The sequence below is a fragment of the Notolepis coatsorum genome (genome assembly GCF_963971535.1).
Source record: "Notolepis coatsorum genome assembly, chromosome: 19".
NCBI classification, from domain to species: domain Eukaryota; kingdom Metazoa; phylum Chordata; class Actinopteri; order Aulopiformes; family Paralepididae; genus Notolepis; species Notolepis coatsorum.
The window spans coordinates 87,770,193-87,790,192 of record NC_140183.1 but is presented as its reverse complement, the minus strand read 5'-3'; the positions used below and the strand labels follow the sequence as shown (position 1 = coordinate 87,790,192).

The following is a 20,000-nucleotide window of genomic DNA, read 5'->3' as shown; positions in this document are numbered from 1 at the left end:
AGACTTTTTCATTGGAATTGCGTTGCTAAGGGAACAGCTTAAATCCGAGATGATTTCCTGTCAGCTATTGATGGAACGGTGCAACATTTAGAATGTTTATGCTGTCAATTTTGAAAAGGTCTATAGTTATAATTTAATTTAATTTCATACACTGTAGGCAGGGTTACATGGATAGATATATAACTGTCTGTTTGAATATTGAATGTTAGATAGAATTACACAAATATTATACAAATAAATGCTGCCTTTATATGTAATACTATATTGTAGCTAAATAGTTTATTCACAAATGTAAAATGGCCTTAAATTCTTTTTAAATGCTTCAATGCATAGATTCTTCAAGGCTAATCTTTCACTCCAAAGCTATCAAAACACCTTTCTTTTTTATTATAATTCTTTGTCTTCACATGATTACCATTTTCTTAACCTCCGGCCAGGTGTTGTGAAAGCTATTAGCTACATATGGTTCCTCTTTTGTGGCATATGTCGTTTGTACTTTTTTCGATTTAATTTCTCACAGCACACTTTTAAGAGCATGTCAAAATACTGTTTTACTGTTACGTAATTTATTAGTTTGATGTAGGATTGAGCTAGTTTGTTACAATCCTGTTTTTCATATAAACAATAACAATTCACATTAAACGCTCATCATGAATTCATTACTCATCGTTTAATTATGTGTAATAAATGTGTTATGATGACACTATTATTTCACACTATTCAAAACCGCTCTTAAAGAGCACCTACGGGAGGCTGCAATTCGAAACTGGCCACCGTAAATGCCCAAAACCCTCACCACCTCCTCAGTCTCCTCCCCACCGCATGTATATATTCCCTCCCCGCCGTATGTATATTTCTCTCTCACCCACCCACCCCCTCCTAATGTACAGTCCCCTCCCCATCATATGTATATACTCTGTCAGGATCTAGGGGTAACAGTACTGTATATTTGAATACCGTTTATGTCACAAATGTATCATGTATCAGTACTAAATACCTATATGTCATGTATGTTGTGTATGTCATAAATGTCTATATGAATTGAAAATGGGGGACCCTGATGGAAACAAGACAAACGTCTTTCTCAGGTCTGCATCCCCTTAACAATTGTGTGTATTGCAGGCGGTCAGGTGGCATAACGGAGATTGCGTTCGTCACCAACCCCGGAGCGGCTCCAGCTCACAGCTCCGGGGTTGTCACCAGCTTGGCTGGCCGTTCACACTAATACAATTGGCAGTATTAGAAGGTGGGAGAAGCTGGTGGGTGGGTCCTGGTCGTTGTAAACAGCGACTCCTACAGTTCGGTCGGGGCGCCTGCTAAGCGCGGATAGGATCTAAGTGGGATAGTGTGATCCTTCCACACGCTACGCCCTCTCAGTGAGAATCCGCGCTGCCAGGTGAAAAGAAGCGGTTGATTGGCTAGACGTGTGTCGGAGGAAGCACGTGGTAGCCTCCACTCTCCCAGACCGACTGTGGGGGGTAAGTGCGCAGCGACCAGGAAGGGGAATGGGAATTGGCATAACGACTAACATTGGGATGGGAGAAAATCGGAGGAAAAAGGAGGGGGAAAAAGATCAATAATAAAAAAAAAAAACAATTGTGTGTATTGAGCCGTACTGTATTGTACCCATTCTGCCATCTGTTAAATAAAGTTTTCATTCATTCATTCATTCATTCATTCATTCATTCATTCATTCATTCATTCATTCATTCATTCATTCATTCATTCATTCATCCATTCATTCATTCATTCATTCATTCATTCATTCATTCATTCATTCATTCATTCACAAGCATAAAGCATTAACTGATGACTAATGCGTATGGTATGAATGTCCAGTTAATATAAATCATAACCATATAAACAACAGCAATGACAAGAGTTTGAATCCCTCATAGTTGTATACTTGTGTAGGCCTATGACGAGCTGTGTGCTATATGCAAACCTACACGTTTGCATTGGAGCCAGTAGTGACAATAGACAACAGTGGTTTTGCATTCCTCTGTATACCTAATAACAGATCCACTTCTAGCTCCGCTATAGGCTATACTACACTATACAGCAGTGGCAGCGGTGTAAAGTACTTGAGTAATTGTACTTAGTTACAATACTTAAGTACTGTTTTTGGGGATTTGTACTTTACTCGAGTATTATTAGGTTTGTATACTTGTACTTTTTTATTCATTTAAAAAAATATATATATTATTTTGCTCCCATCCCAATTTAGTCGTTATGCCAATTCCCTTCCTGGTCGTTGCGCGCATTGTCCCACTGTCAGCCTAGGGAGGGTGTAGAATTACCACATGCCTCCTCCGATACATGTGGAGTCAGCCAGCCGCTTCTTTTCACCTGACAGCTAGGATTCTCACTGGGGGAATGTAACGCGTGCAGAGGTTCACGCTATTTCTCCCCGATCCCCTCCCTGCTGAACAGGCGCCCCAACCGACCAGTAGGAGTCACAGTTTACAACGACCAGGACACATACCCCGCCGGCTTCCCACCCACTAACACTGCCAATTGTGTTTGTAGGGACGACTGACCAAGCTGGAGGTACCGCTGACAGCTGGATTCGATCCCAGAGTCTCTGCGGTGGTAGGCGAGTGCATTCTCCACTGCGCTACCCAGCCTCCGTATACTTGTACTTTTACTCAATTACATTTCAGAGAAAAAAAACATACTTTTTACTCCTTACATTTAAAATGCAGACCTACAAAGTACAAATCTCGCAGGTGCAACAATTTTAATTAGTATATTTGTTTCTCTGGCCGAACTAACGTTAACGTTATTAATCCTGCGGCCGCACTTTATTTAAAAACAGCCAATCAAATCCCCATCAATGGAAAATTAACCCGCCCATACCCATGCTGATTGGTCCTTGTGCAAGACTAGAAAGCGGGGATCTTAACTGGTTCTGCGCCAAAAACGAGTATACTCGTTATTGCCCGCCATGCGTTCAGCGCCAGAAACGAGTTAACTTGTTTTTGGGATCGTTATTTCGTTTATTTGCTATATCTATTCATAATTCATAGCTGCAGCCTCTGGTATCCCCTTCAGACCCTGTCTGAGCTGGCAGACGGTCAACACCACCCTCTACTGCCATGCGGAGCTATTGCATCCCATTGTAAATGGGCTGGTGTGTTTTAGGAACCGATCTGAGCCGGGCGGGCCGGGTTTAAATACTCAGGCGAGCCAGGTCTATACAACAATGGCATCGAACAGTAACCCCGACCGCCCGCCCATTAGTGATGTTAAGATTCACCGATTCGCATCGGTGCACCGGCATAAACTTTCACGATGCGAGTGCACTGGTGGAATAAGTGCGCATCGGCTAGAATTCAAGTTGAACTCGCGATGCATCTTGTTGTAGCGTCTTTGCATCGGTCAAAACCGATTCATTCATATAATTTCCTCTCATCCACTTCTGTCAGCAGTGAGTGCACTGCACACAGCAGATACTATCTTTGCTTCGCTACTACAGAAGGCGAGAGCCGCGTCACAGTTATAAACAAACAGTGGAAGTCGAGGAGGAGACCAACTGGCTAACACTAGTAGCTGCTGGCTAACGTTAGCCAGTTAGCCGTTCAGCTAACGCTAAACTACAGTATCTAACTAACTAACGTGACTCTGCAACACCAGTTCCAGTGAGGAAATGGGGGGGGGGGGTATATTGACGACGCTTGACAGTAGGTTATGAATATAACCGTGTTCTATGAGTATAGTGACACTCAGCGTCTACTGCACATATCTCACTCCAGTGCATGTGCACTGAATAAAAACTCACAATGTACCTTAACCTTTACATACCAACATCCATCTGGCCACACCCCCATCTGCTACCTATATAAGCAGGGGTGTGGCCACACACTCATCTCCTTCTCAATCTTTCACCACAAGGCAAGATCAGGGGCCGCAGTGGCGTCTAGACGCTGAGCGTCACTATACTCATAGAACACGGTTATATTCATAACCTACTGTTCTATGTCGTATAAGCTTCCGCTCAGCGTCTACTGCACAACGGGAGCTGAGCGGGAGCTGATGCTCGACAAATGTACCCCACTGAGGCCCCCCACAACCATCAGAACCGGGGAGGACCAAGCCCCCCGACCCTCCCTAATGGAGGGATACCCTCCCTATTGGAGGACGGGAGGGAGACGGATCCGACCGTGCGAAGAGGAACTCGAGCAACTCAACGCACAGGGTGAGCAGACCGTGGCTTGACCCCACGACTACGCACACGCACAACCGCATGCCACCAGGGAACGAACGGAAGGAACAACCCTCGTTACTGCCCCCAGAATCACGGGGTCAAGAGCAAAGCTCAACCCCGTGGCAAGGCCATAGCAGCTGAGCGAGAAGGAAGACCCAGACCCAGAAGGGACTGGACCCCCCCGGAAAAAGGGGGCCCGGAGAGGCCAATGACGCCACAGCATCAAGACCTCACCAGGCGGTCACTAGTGACACCGCCCCCCACATCGCCAGCGTATTCGGACAGGGCCCATCCAAGAGCAGGCCCTTCTCCCCACTAGCACACCGCCTGGCTCACTGACCCTGGCATACTCAGGCAGTCAGCATGGCTGTAACTCGAAGCACTCAAGAGGCTACACTACAGCGGGAGCAGGCAGCGCACCGGGGAGACGACCTCCAGAAGAGGCCGATCCCTCAATCCAGGCAGCAGGCACTTGACCCGAGCCTGGAGCACTGCGGACGAGACAGGCGCCAAAGGGGTCAACTGAAAACAGCACCCCGGCGGAAGGGGCGTATGCTGGCATTGTTGAGCACCATGTCAAAGCCTCCACCAAAAAATCCCAGACGCTCTAGAGGGGCCGAGGCAGAGAAGGCTGACACGATTGGCAGACGTCATGAACGTGCAGGGGCACACTTAACCGGGTAACCCGGGAGTTGACTCCGCTCCAACACACCAGGGAATCAACCACCCTCTTGGTTCAACATGAGGTGGTTGTTCCTATAACCCCTCAGGAAAAAACTCCAAAACACACCTGCGGGTATACACTGGCTATACCGCAGTACAAGGTTTTAGTTTTCAAAAAGGGGTTATCCCAGGCCTACGGGTCGATGAAAACAACTTCGGACCGGGCCCGGCGGACCGGGACGTACACAGGGATGCCAGAGGAGTACTATAAAAACCACCTCAACAGCCCCCTCTCAGCCATGCGTAAGCGGGAGAAGAGAGGGGGGTGAAAAGAATGGAGAACGAACATCTCCATAATATCAAACCCTGTGACACCCGGGCCGACCCGGCATTTTTCCCCCTGAAAAAAGCACAAGTCCCTCAGGGTACCAGAACAGCAGATCTGCGTCCCCGGCGGACAACGGGTTAACTGACCTGGACCAGCGTGACCAGAACCAGTCCTGTGCCCTAATCACGCCGACATCCCCAACTCTAGGAGGGGGGGTAGGTACGCATGTCGATCTAAAACATTATAGAGGGCGCCACCCAGACGGTCCCGTTCGTACCGCGCTCAGTGGCCCACCCCAAGTGCGTGAGACCCCTCTACCTATGCTTTGATCTATTCCGTTAACATCCCCCAGATATGAACGAGAATTCGTCGAGACAACCTAGTAAACTGGCGCTCGGAAGAGACAAACTCCATCCCAGTTGCCCCATAAATACGCTGTTTTAATGATGAGCAACCAAGGCGCACAAGCCTCATGCGTGATTCCTATCAGAAACACCCAGGGCCAGCACTATGTACACGTCGAGACCCAAAACACATCAATGGATAGTCTAACAAGACACCAGATACCGTTCCTCCAAGCCGCCTGGGGGAACGACAAGAAGCCGCTTTTTTAATTTTACATTTTTTCAGAAAAAATAATACGGACATGGGTCCCATGCGACGCGGCTGAGGGAAAACACCACCCCGTCAACCACACTTCATAAGAGGGGACGGTGAGCGACATACCCCTATGACGGGGAGAAACCCATGACTCAACAGACCTGTAAGGCGAGGAGTCAGGGAAACCCTAAACAATACCCCGTCCACCTACTCCAAAAAGGAGAGGACGGGGAACCCCCAGAGAGACTTCCCACGTGAGCTGTATAGATTGAAAAGACATATTGCAGCATTGAGCTATGTAACAATTGGGTTAGGACTCTCCGAGGAGGAGCTCTGAACTCCCTGAGGAGAAGACTCCAAACACCAGAGGAGGAGGCTCTGACCCAATACACACACTACCAGTAGGGAGCAGAGCAGAAGAACCACGTCTCTACTGCGTTGCATCACCCACCAAGCTCAATAATCGAATTGAATTGAATCGAATACACATACAACAGAGCAGAACTCCTTTTTCGAAGTTCTACTCACCTTGACAATCTGAGGAGGAGGCTCTGAAACTCTGAGGAGGCTCCCTCACTGGGAGGGAGGGTCCGAACTCACAGAAGGCTCTTCTCCCTGAAGAATAGCTCTGTGAGGAGGAGGCTCTGAAAACTCCCTGAAACAGAACCATAACATGGAACCTGAACAACTCACGGAAGCCTTACCAATAGAAACGCGCCCAGTGACGTACTCTATGGCGTACTCTACACGCCCAATCTTTCAGGGCGTGGGACCAGGAAACTCCCCCCCCCCCCTACCCTGTAACGTGCCGAACCAGCAACGTGACAGGAAGCCCGAAGGACAGGGGGTTTTAACCCCTGCCCAAACAGAAAAAGGGGGAGGAAGGGTTTACCCAGTTGTGGATCTCAACGACACACACAACCCTTCATCACAACAAAAAAGGGCAAAAGTACACTCTTACTACAGAGGAACGCCGTTTTTAATAACGAGAGAGACATAAGTCCTCGATTATGTATTGGCCACAGGCCTTGCTAAGCACATATGACAGTGACCAAACAACCTTTTCCCTAGGAAAAAAATCATTTTCTCAAGCAGAAGCACAACCCCAGCAGTTTAAGCTGAGGGCTACATCGTATCCCCACAAACATAGTGACACAATATATTGTAAACAAAACATGTTTGAGAGGAGGGGGGGAAGCCCCAGGGAAAAAAACGGGGGGGTCACCCCTCCCTACCTTACCCTTGATACGACCAGGTTGAACAGGTACCCCTGTTAATATGTGAACACGCTGTTCATTGTCATCACAGGCTGAGAGAAGAATTTATTCCTCAATCACATGTCACTAAGCATAGCTTCACAGGTTAATTAACCCACTTAGTTGTGAGTTCAACCACGTTACTAACGTTACATGAACACACATGTTCTCATCACAACTAAACCAGTTAATTTGAACACACGTAAAAAACAACACCGATTCTCTAGGTAGAGAGAAGCTATACCAGTGACAAGACAATTCACACACAACACGCGTCGTATCCTCAATGTATTGCAGCAACACACGTTTTGGAAAACATCGTTATTACAAAACATTTAGAAGGGAAGGAAAGAAGAAGTGTCAAGTCCGGCAGGACTCCTACCTCCACCCTGAGCGCAGGCCGAGAGCACTGTGAACACTGGTTAACGGGACAGCCGAAGTCGAACCCGGCGTCTCCTGCGTTGGTGACGATGGCAAATGTCCACTGCGCCACCCAGCCGCCGTTCTCCATGTTGACGAAGTCCTCGCTGGCAGGGCACCCGGTGTAGGGTTGACTAACATCCTCTGTCAAAGATGACGTCGTAGTCAGAGTGTTAAGGCTTGTTATACTCACAGTAACGTTCAACAGTGTAGCATTAAGCTAACAGCCGCTCCCGACTGATAGCAACAAGCTAACGTTTCCTAGCCTAGTGAACACAACGGGCTAGCGCCGCAGCTAACAGCTGACTGGCTAACAGTAGGCCACACACTAGCATGCAAGCTAAGCAGCTATCACCTGAACTGTACACAACGACATAACAAGCCACACTTCAGACAGGCCACCGCCTGAATCCCTCCTCATCCTAAGAGAGAAGAGAAAAAGAAATGTCAACACAGTTTTCAACGGTGATTTAACAGACAGTTTAAACCAGATCTCGGTCGCGGCCCACTAGTTTGACCATTATGGGCGTCAGACCAGGACCCTCCGTCCGTCGCCTAAGAGGCCGAACAGAGGACCCCAATCTGGGGCCGGCCTTCGTAAAATTGTCAGCTAACCCCCATAGCATTAGCAGACAACTGGTGCTCGTATAGCAAAACATTACTCACCCAGCCCAGAAAGCAACCAGTTTCTCACAACAGCCGGTGCCTCCTGCAGTCCAGCTGTAGAACCGGAGGTTCAATACCTATCCAGCCGCAGCAAGGAGGACTGCAGGTGGGGAGTAGATCAGCTACGCGAGCCCCTAATACGAAAAAGCCGGTGGAGGTCAGAATGATCATCATCTTCCAGACACCCCAGTGATGAAGACATTATCGCCGTATTTTCTCGAAAATAGTGAGAGAGAAAATAAAGATATAACGTCAACGTATCTCCTTGTTCTTCTGTTTTCCTTTCTTCAGCTAAATACTTTCTTTCCCACGTCAAGTGATTGGTATACAGGCACTCTCTTGTGGTGAAATTTGAGAAGGAGATCAGTGTGTGGCCACACCCCTGCTTATATAGGTAGCAGATGGGGGTGTGGCCAGGTATGGATGTTGGTATGTAAAGGTACATTGTGAGTTTTTATTCAGTGCACAAGTACTGAAGTGAGATATGTGCAGTATGGCGCTGAGCAGAAGCTTATACGACATAGAACAACAGGTTCAAAGATAACTTCACATTTATTGGCAATTCGTTTCTTTATATCGCTTCCTCCAGCCAGGTTCAAACTGTGTTGTTGACAAAATGCCATCATGGTGTGGTTAGCTACGGAGCATCAGAACGCTCAAACGCGCTCTCGCTCTTGCTCTCTCTCTCTCTCTCGCCCTCTCTCTCTCTCTCTCTCCAAACGTTACAATATAAATACTAACTGGATAGTTGATGATAAACATTTAATTTCATTATCTGAAATATTATAAAATCATTAAGTCTGCTATAAGCTATATTGTCTCACAGTAGTGTGTATATACATTGTGTGTGTGTGTTTTTAGCTAAAGTGGATAGAAAACACAGTACTGTGCAAAAGTCTTAGGCACCCAATAGTTTTTATATAAATAGTCTTAGAGTAGATTATTTGATTTTTAATAATAATATAAGCTGTATAAGGAATACAACCAAATCCTCTGTCATACCATAAAATTGTATCATTATTTTGCATCGTGTTGAATCGCATCTTATTGCCCCGAATCGGATTATGTTGAATAAAATCGTATCGAATCGTATCGTATAGAACACAGGGTTGAATCGTATCGCATCGCATCGCCCGGTGCTTCAAATGTATCGTTAATGTATCGTATCGTTGCCACCGTATCGAGATGCGCATCGCATCGGCCTCAGTGATGGAGATGCACATCCCTACTACCGCCCATATGTAACGGTTGGTAATGTGGTACGGACCTTCACGAGCAGTATTTGGAACGGCGATCAGATAATTGGATTATTTCTTTTGCATTACATCAGATACAAGGTAAGAACACTATATATAAATTTGATCGTTGATCTGATATTTATTTCTACCGACGGTCATTTCATGTATGCACAACGAGATATAATAATGATAATCTAGCGTTGATTTCAGGATGACTAGATAATCAGCCGAAAAATTACAACATGATGACTGGATTACAGTAAAATGCCTTTTTCTCGTCTTTTTCCTGGAATTACTCAAAAGCACCCAAACCATACTCTATTCAAAACGGTATAAAACGGAAATTTACGGATGAAAAACAATCTGTTTTGGGCATGTTGACTGGAAGCAACTCACTGACAGTCGACGGTGTTATTAGACCCATAGATATAATATAAGATATATTTTAAGCACTCGCAAATGTCGCAGTCTAAAACTATATCCATTGAATTAAAGACCTGGCGATGAAGGGGGATCAGCGCCCCCTGCTGCTGGCGGTCAATGAGTTAAGCCCTAGCCCTATTTTCTCCATGAAAAGTTGTAACTTTAACTTTTTAGTACTTAAAGGTCCCGTGTCTTATAAATGGCCTTTTCCAGTGTTTAGCATTGTTTCCTAGCAATGGGGGTTTATGTCAATGGGGTCTGTTTCTCTAATTCTCATTTTGGCTCATCAGTCTAGTCTCGAGTTCACGAGATCCTCCCTCACTCAACTAAGCCGTTCTGATTTGACTGTTTTGCTGACGTGAATAAGGCACTGGTTGTAGTCACCGCCCACAATCAACAATTCGCTCAACAACAAAGCGAGTGGAATTACTTCCTCAAACAGGTTGAATGAATGAATGAATGAAAACTTTATTTAACAGATTGCAGAATGGGTACAATACAGTACGGCTCAATACACACAATTGTTAAGGGGATGCAGACCTGAGAAAGACGTTTGTCTTGTTTACATCAGGGTCCCCCATTTTCATTTCATATTGGTTGACGTGCACGGGTGCCGACAGAGAGAATCAACAATTCGCTCAACAACAGAGCGAGTGGAATTACTTCCTCAAACAGGTTGACGTGCGCGGGTGCCGACAGAGAGAATCAACAATTCGCTCAACAACGGAGCAGTGGGAATAATGCGGAAGCGGTCTCCCTGTCCCTGACTCTCCCCCTCTCTCTCTCAACATTGCATTTTACACACAATCGCTGTTGAGCCGCTCACAGCGCACACGCACGCACGGAGCGATGTATCCTCTCTCTCTCTCCCTCTCTCTCTCAACTTGCATTTTACACACAATCGCAGTTGAGTTGCTCACAGCGCACACGCACGCATGGAGCGATGTATCCTCTCTCTCTCTCCCTCTCTCTCTCTCTCGCTCGCTCGTTCTCTCTCTCGCTCTCTCGTATACATGTATCACGCTGTGTGGGTGACTGTCACTCAAAGCGCTTATGGGCGGAGCCCAGGTTAAAAACAGCTTGAAATTATATTTTTTTAACTATACAAATGTGTTCCATAGACTCACAGGAATTGTGTAAAGTTGCCCAAATAGTGAAAGGAATAGCAATGCATGTCCCCTTTTTAAAGAAACTCTTTTACTTTTACTCAAGTGTGTTTTTAGCCAGATACTCTGACTTTTACTTGAGTACGATTTTGAGACGGTACCCATACTTTCACTTAAGTATAATTTCTGGGTACTTTTTGTTTTTATACCCCTGCACTTGCTACACGACAACCCATAAGGCTCTAGATAATGTTACATTGTTCTCAATAACAGTTAGAGGTTAGCCGTGTTTGAGGGCTTTATGAAAAGGACGGCCCAGTGAATATAGAAGCATCAAAACTGTTCCGCCACTTCCCAGTGTTATCACAAGCCACCTGCTATCTGGCACATCCGTGCATTAATTATACACATCTATAACAATTACTTTGTGTCGTGTGTGGCTTTAGTGGCTCTGCCAGTACTCTTGTCTGTTTAAACCGCGGCGAATGGTCCTCGCACGCCGATTACCACTGTAAACAGTCCCACGCCGTCTGGTGTCTCTCACCATGGAACACCGACGTGTCCCGGCCTCGCCATAATGAATAGATCATATCTGGTTTGATTCTAGAGTGTTATGGCAGGCTTGCACCCGTCATGTACCGCCGTGAGGTAATTGGATGAGCGTTAGCCTCGGTCGGGCCTCTGGGTTGAGAACATGAGACAGAAATGCCTGGCGCCCACCTCTCTCCCAATGGTTTCCCCTCGTGCTCCTCCGCTATGTAGCGGAATGCATGTGATCTGTGAGTGTAAGTTGTTTCACATCGTTACCCGCTGCAGTACAACACAGATCGGCTGTGTTCTTTATAGCCTCCGTGGTTCTAGTAAGCGGTGGGATGGTGAAAGCAGACCTCAGACCAGATCATAGGGGAGAGTGGCGGACATCTTGTGTGTGTGTGTGTGTGTGAGGAGGAAGGAGAAGGTGTGGAATGTTCTCTCTCTTCTAGGATCTCTTCCTCCAGCGGCCTGGCTGCCGTCCAGCTCCTGGCTCCTCTCTCTGGGAGGGGTTTTTCCGATCTCTATGCCCGTTTTGTCTATTTCTGTCTGCCAGGGTATTCAGGTTGGTGTGTATCCCTTACACACACGCCGCACATTCCCTCGCACTGCCTCGTTATCTCCAGATCCAGTTCTCTCCCGCTCCTCAGGTTCACTCTTCAGTTATCTTGCCCTCTCTCCCTTCTCCTCTTGTTTGTCCTCTCTGTTTATCTCGGCCCACCCCCGCCTCTTCACAGCAGCGCCTCTCAATTCCCACCTTATGTCTAAGCAACGCAATCGTTTTTATTTTTTTTAAATAAAATAAAAAGGTAACACTCTCCTCAATACTCATTTTGTGGTCCAGCTTTGTGAACCTTTTGACACGCAGCGGGGTACTCTGGGTAATGTAGTCTTTCCTCTGCCGTCTGCAGCTGTATGGGGAGTACAGGGAGCAGCTGGGGAATTTTGCCAGACGGGAGGCTGCCCGACTACTGACAGAGAGACAATGCAGAAGGCAGACAGAGACCACTTCAGCCAGCGCCCGCAGGGGGCACGGCCGGCCACATCACCTTCACCATGCCGCCACGCTGGAGTCGCACCTCAGCCACACCTCCTCCACCAAGAAGCCACGCCCCTACTCCAAATGCCAAGGTGACTGATGGGGGCAGGTAGACAGGGGAGGCAAAGATAATGCTCCAGAAAAGTCCAGAACATGTTCCAGAAAGAGGGATTATGTGTGCCATACTGTATATGCCTCTAGAAAAGAAATGTAATAATAATATATATATATATATATATATATATATATATATATATATATATATATATATATATATATATATATATATATATATATATATATATATATATATATATATAATTGTCTCTTTATAAAGAAGGGTTTTGATTAAATTGCCTCATTAATCAAATTTAATAATAATATAAAGAAAACTTCTAAAAATGACCCCTATAGAAAAGATAAATAATGTAACCTTGCAGGGAGATCAACTAACAACCTACATATATCTAGTAAAATGCAGATAAACTCACTCCTAATAATTAGAATTAATCATGATTATAATCAGTCAATGTGAGTCATTCAACTCCTGTGTCTTGTCCCAGACTGTTTGTCTCGTATGCAGCGCTACATAGTGACCAAGATGGGGGAGGACTGGATCTTCCTCATCCTGCTCGGCCTCACTATGGCTCTGGTCAGCTGGAGTATGGACTACACCAGCGCCAAGAGCCTGCAAGGTACTGTACTGGACAGATAGATAACCACTATCAATCAATCGATTAATCGATCAATCGACCAGTCGATCAATCAATCAATCAATCAATCAATCAATCAATCAATCATACACAAAATGTATTTATAAAGCAAATTGAACCCTTCCAGAAAACATTCCAAAAACGTACGCCTGGATGGGTTATCAGATTTTCTTTTTCATTTAAAATAGGGACAGTACATATCAATGAACATTTTCATGTAGCCTAAATATGCCAGATTATAGCCAGAGGCTAATTTCCATCTGTAGTCCCTTTGCAGGTTGATGTTAACAGATCAGACAAATTACAAATGTGCACAATGATTTATTGCACTTGAATTGTAAAGTTCTGGAACAGATTGCATGTTAATTGTAGATTAGCACGTTGCCCTTTTGCACAAAATGTCAGTATTGCACAAGATATCGCACTGGATAAAATACATTGATTTTTTTCTTTTTTTCTTTTTGATTATCTTTTTTCCCCTCCTTCTTTTTCCGATTTTTCTCCCATCCCACTGTTAGTCGTTATGCCAATTCCCAACCCCCTTCCTGGTTGTTGCGCACTTTCCCCTACTGTTGGTCCGAGAGGCCGGAGACTGTCACATGCTTTCCTCCGACGCAGGCATGTGCACACATAGAGGCCAAGGGGTGCCTGAGCACCTGCCTTTTTAAGCCTCATCAAAAAAGTGCCCATTTTGAAAAAATAAATAAAATAAAAATATTTTTTTTGTTACGCATATAGACTGCCCTTCCAACTGAAAAATGTCAGGATAGAATCAAAATATTAGGTAAAGAGAGAGAGATGCCCCACATTCCATTGCAGTTTGCACGGCCTCCTCAGCGTGCCTCTCCGCGGACCTATATATTTTATGCATAGCGTGGGTGATGATGATGATGATAGAAACCGCTGTGGCGCATACAGTTGAATGCTGGTATTACACTCATTGAGGGACATGAAGAAGTCAAGTCCGATGGGATTTGGGAATCTCAAATACAAATCGGGATTGGAATAAAAAATAAATGCATTTATATTAAACAATACAGAATATACAGCACTTCTTGGGGTCTGTAGGGTAAGCACTTATTCCCTCCCCCCTGAACATTTATGGAGATGTATGGGCCTTTTAAGTCAGTGATAAAAGTGTCTTTCAAGGATAAGTGAGCTCCTGCACTGATTATTATAGTTCAATATTCAATATTTGATCACCAAAACCCCCCAAAAAGCATAAAAAGGGGGCCCCCCGCCCAAAAAGGGCCCTTAAAAAAATCGCTATGCGCGCTCGGTTAACATATACACACAAGTGTAGTGCCCTTTTCAGCCTTTGAGCACCTGCCCCTCTAAAGTCCTGTGCACGTCCCTGCTCCGACGCATGTGCAGCCAGCCGGCAGCCAGCCTGGCAGCGCAGATTCTCACTGGGAGAGTGTAACGTGTGGGAGGCCACACTACCTCTCACCAGATCCTACCTTCGCTGAGCAGGCGCCCCGACCGAACTGTAGGGGTCGCTGTCCACAACGCCCAGGACCCACCCACGGCTCCCCTCCCCCTAACTCAGCCAAACGAGTTAGTATAGCGATCAGCCCGAGCCAAGGCAATGCTGACTCTCCGGGAGTCGAGACCGCAGTCTCTTGCATTGGTGATGAGCGCAATCTCCGCTACGCCACCTGATACATCGATTTTTGTAAAAAGTTGCATACACCGATTTTTCAATCGTATATGTGCTATTGTAATAATAATAATAATAATAATAATAATAATAATAATAATAATAATAATAATAAACTTTATTTGTATAGCACCTTTCATACAGAAACTGCAGCTCAAAATGCTTCACAACAGAAAAAAGACAATACAAAATGGTCACAGATCTCCTAGTCACGTCATTCAAATGACTGGAAGAATGTAACATAAACACATACTGTATGTAGAAAAGTAGTTATGGGTTCAGTCCATGCACAAGGGAAAGAAATGTGTAAACAGTAAGTCCAGTTGAGTTTCCACGTCATGCCGCCCGCCTGGGACAGTTCAAGTCACTGGGTCATGCTGTAGAACAGTCGCTCAAGGATACATGCATGCACCACATATGCATACATTACTCTATGTACACATACTTTGTACTACAGTTTACAGTTTGCTGTACGAGTGGTTAAAGAGCTAACAAGTGTAACAGGTATGACAACAACACATTCTCATTTCTGTGCAAAGACAGGCTTTGCGCACGCCTCTCTTCTCAGCCGCGGAACTTTCATAATGGAAACAATTTAGCCTGCTTCACAAATTCACAATTGTCTACATGATATGATATATTAGCCTACTCGAATCAATTTAAAAATTAGTGGAGCTGTTTTTGTGTCCGTTTTGAGATTTCAAGAGTGTCCTTTATTTCTTGCTTTTCAGTTTGTGCTTGTGCATGCGACAAGCAAGGTTCCTCTACTGTGGACATTTTTATTTTATTATTATTATTATTATTATTATTATTATGATGATTATGATTATGATTATGATTATGATTATTATTATTATTATGATGATTATGATTATGATTATTATTATTATTATTATATTATTATTATTATTATTATTATTATTATTTTATTATTATTATTATTATTATTATTATTATTATTATTATTATTATTATGATGATGATGATGATGATATGATGATGATGATGATGATGATGATGAGATGATGATGATGATGATGATGATGAGATGATTATTATTATTATTATTATTATTATTATTATTATTATTATTATTATTATTATTATTATTATTATTATTATTATTATTTATTATTATTATTATTATTATTATTATTATTATTATTATTATTATTATTATTATTATTATTATTATTATTATTATTATTATTATTATTATTATTATTATTATTATTTTCATAAGACACACTATTCAGCAGGAACTACTGAATACTATTGGTTGACCATACTCTTCTCAGCATGTTTGCAAACCAATATGACATGAGCTCAGTCTTGTGTCCAGTTCAGTGAAGCTTTATTGTCCTGCATTGGGAGGGTAGAAGTACAATAAATAGAAACAACAAACATCAACATCAAACCAACAGCATGTAACTAATATACTATTCCATTTGAAGTCATATCTCTCTCTCTCTCTCTCTCTCTCTCTCTCTCTCTCTCTCTCTCTCTCTCTCTCTCTCTCTCTCTCTCTCTCTCAGCCTATAAGTGGATGTACGGGGAGCTGAAGGGGAAGGTGGCGCTCCAGTACCTGGCCTGGGTGTCGTATCCTATGATCCTCGTCATGTTTGCCTCGCTCTTCTGTCACCTGGTTGCACCACAAGCCATCGGTAGGTTCATCCATCTGTAGTGTCATCCATCTGTAGTGTCATCCATCTGTAGTGTCATCCATCTGTAGTTTCATCCATCTGTAGTTTTATCCATCTGTAGTGTCATCCATCTGTAGTTTCATCCATCGGTAGTGTCATCCATCTGTAGTGTCATCCATCTGTAGTGTCATCCATCGGTAGTGTCATCCATCTGTAGTGTCATCCATCTGTAGTGTCATCCATCTGTAGTTTCATCCATCGGTAGGTTCATCCATCTGTAGTGTCATCCATCTGTAGTTTCATCCATCTGTAGTTTCATCCATCTGTAGGTTCATCCATTGTAGGTTCATCCATCTGTAGGTGTATCCATCGAGCACTTCCCAACCCCTTCTGCCTTTTCAGTTTTCTTTTGGTTTAAGTTTCTCCCCTCTTTATTCATGGAGGTCTTTAATGTCTTCTGTTATATATCGTATTACCTTACGCTCTGCTCGTAGTGGAACATATCCCATATCCAGTCTAATACTGAATACATTTCTTCACATGTACACACCCATCCGCCTGGCCACAACCCCATCCACTCCTCTACATAAGCGGGGATGTGGCCATACTAACAGCTCCTTCCTTATTTTCACCACCGACAAGTGTCTGTATACACCACTTGAGTTTAGTGCCGAAATAGTTGGAAAGGAGCTACGTTGAAGAGAAGGAGCTGCGTTGACATTATATCTTTGTTTTCTCTCTCACTATTTTCGAGGAAATACAGCGATAATGTCTTCGCAACCGGAGTGTCTAGAAGATGATGATCATTCTGACTTCCACCGGCACTTCGTATTAGGGGCTTGCGTCGCTGAGCAATCCCCGCCGGCATTACCTCCGGCTCTGCAGTTGGACACTTTGCTTGGGAGGCGCTCGGCCGTGTGAGGGCTGACGGCCTCTCTGGGGCGGGTGATGTTTTTGCGACGCGGGCGCCAGGTGTGTCGGTTGTGGGGGGAACAACTACACAGCTTACGAAGGCCGGCTCCAGGCCGGTATCCTTTTTCGCTGCCACTTAGCGGCGTGGAGGGGGTTCTGGTTTGATGCCCACGTTAACATTAGCTCCTCCTCAAGTAAGAGCTTTGTTTTCCTGGGACCGTGATTCCGAATCTGCGGTTCAATTCCCCGGGTCTCTGGACAAACGGATACCCACTGTCGCCGTGCTGGCCCCGATTTTCAAGATGAAAAGCACCCGGTGCGAGGGAGGTGAGCTTGGTGTTCATTATGAGAATATCTCCATGCTCAAGTCGGCTATAGTCCACGAGGGACTTGTTGCCGGCACCGCTGTGTCTGGTAAACACCGTTCTGAAGAGGGACGTGTGTTGCCTTTTTTCCCTTCTTTTCTTCGGATTGAGAAGAGGAAAAGACAGCGGCTGTCTGAAGTGTTGGCCTGTATTGCTTTTCTCACGTTGTGCAGTTTTCAGTGGTAGCCGCTTAGCTTGCTTCTGCGTGAGCTAGTGGCTAGCGATAGCAGGGTTAAGCTAACTGTTAGCCAGTTAGCTGTTTAGCTACGACATTAGCTACCGGCTTTGCTCGGCTGGGAACGTTAGCTTGATGCTATCAGTTAGCCTAGAGTTAGCTGTTAGCTTGTGCTACGACCATTGGCGTAGCCGTGAGAATAGCAGGCCCTGGCACTCTGACTACGACATCATCTTTGACAGAAGATGTAGTCGGGCCTGCACCATGACCGGCTGCAGGAGGGGGGCGTCTCGCCGGAGCCTCAGCTTCTTTTTGCCCCGCCAGCGAGAGGCCTTTCATCAACGTAGAGACCAACCTGTGTTGCGGCCTTTCGCCCTGCGTTCCTTGGTGCAGGTAAGATGTCCATTGGACATTACCCCACTCTTCCTCCCTTCCCCTCCCGAATGTTTTGTTAATAACGATGTCTTTGTCTACAAAACATATGTTACTTCACTACATTTAGAGATACGACATGTGCTGTGTGTGAATTGTCTTGGTCGCTTTGTATAGCTTAGGTAGCGTTGGCCAAGGCTTGTGCCTTTCTCTCTACCTAGGAACAGCGTTGTTTTTTACGTGAGTAAAAATTAACTGGGTTTTTTGTTGTATGATGAGAAGTTGTGTGTGTGCATGTAACGTTTAGACAACTGGCTGGGTTACCCTACAATACTGTGCATAGTGGCATGTGATCGAGGGATTGAGGGTAATGATGACAATAACAAGTGGCAAGTTTTTTTCACACATAAGCAGGGCTGTGCCTGTTCAAACAAGGTCTTCGGCTGTGCTGGCGTGCATGATGTAAAGCTTACTCTACACATTTGGCGTCGTATCAGGGGTAAGGTGGTGAGGGGTGAGTGAAATTATTCCCCGGGTTGCCCCTGGGCCCCCCCCCCCCCTCCTTCAAATATGATTTTGTTTACAAAATGTGTGTTGATTCACTATATTTTTGGGGATACGGTGTAAATCCCTCAGCTTCTGCTGGGGTTGTGCTCTTGCTTAGAGAGAGGCAATTTTTTCTGAAAATTGTTTGGTCGCTGTCATGTGGACTTAGCAAGGCCTGTGACCAGTACTTAATCGAGGACTTATGTCTTCTCTCATCATGAAAAACGGCGTTTCCTCTTACAGTAGTGAGAGTGTACTTTTGCCCTTTTTTGTTGTGATGGAGGGTTGTGTGTATCGTATTCACATTTAAGATCCACAACTGGGTTAGGTGTTGGCCTACAAAAGTTACATGTGTAAGCTCTTGTACCAGGGCCCTTGGCCCCTCTCTTGGTCTGTGTTTTTTCTTCCTTTAGGGTAAAGGTGTACAAATTTAGGTGGCAGGTTCGCACATGAGCCTGAAGCCATATATAAAACCAGTTTTTGCACAGGCGAGGTTATCGTCTGTGGCTGGCGTGCAGAATGTGAAGCTGTTACCTTAAACAGGTATAACTGCGCTTCATGTAGCACGCTATGACTGGTGTCATGGCTCTGCTTTGACATTGCATCGTATCAGGGGTGAGGGGTCATGAGGGGGTGAACTGATAAACCCTCCCTCCCCTTTTTTCTGATTAGTCAGGGGGTTAGACCTCCTGTCCCTCGGGCTTCCTGTCACGCTGTTGGGTCAGCGTGTCACAGGGTAGGGAAAGGGGGGGGGGGGGAGTTCCCTGGTCCCACGCCATATTTGGGCAGGTGGGTCACGGAATTCCCCCCACCATAGAGTACGTCACTGGCCGCGTTTGTATTGGTTGTGAGACTTCCGTGAGTTCTTTTCAGGCTCCATGTTGTGGACCTCTGTTATTGTCAAGATGAGTTATGCGGTGCGTGATTCTGTTTTCTGCAAGCGCGGATAGGATCTAAGTGGGATAGTGTGATCCTTCCACACGCTACGCCCTCTCAGTGAGAATCCGCGCTGCCAGGTGAAAAGAAGCGGTTGATTGGCTGGACATGTGTCGGAGGAAGCACGTGATAGCCTCCACTCTCCCAGACCGACTGTGGGGGGTAAGTGCGCAGCGACCAGGAAGGGGATTGGGAATTGGC

At 45.2% G+C, this 20,000-nt stretch overlaps 1 protein-coding gene across 1 annotated transcript in view; it reads left to right on the top strand.

The window, feature by feature from the left end:
• Positions 1 to 20,000, top strand: part of LOC311246617 (uncharacterized protein) — a gene marked incomplete at its 5' end in the record, with an annotated part of 44,204 nt that overhangs the window by 203 nt on the left and 24,001 nt on the right. Inside the window, 4 exons of the mRNA XM_084336766.1 lie at positions 12,350 to 12,569; positions 13,041 to 13,172; positions 16,386 to 16,514; positions 16,823 to 16,833. Of these exons, the coding sequence (XP_084192892.1) occupies positions 12,350 to 12,569; positions 13,041 to 13,172; positions 16,386 to 16,514; positions 16,823 to 16,833 (492 nt within the window). The remainder of the gene's footprint in view (positions 1 to 12,349; positions 12,570 to 13,040; positions 13,173 to 16,385; positions 16,515 to 16,822; positions 16,834 to 20,000) is intronic.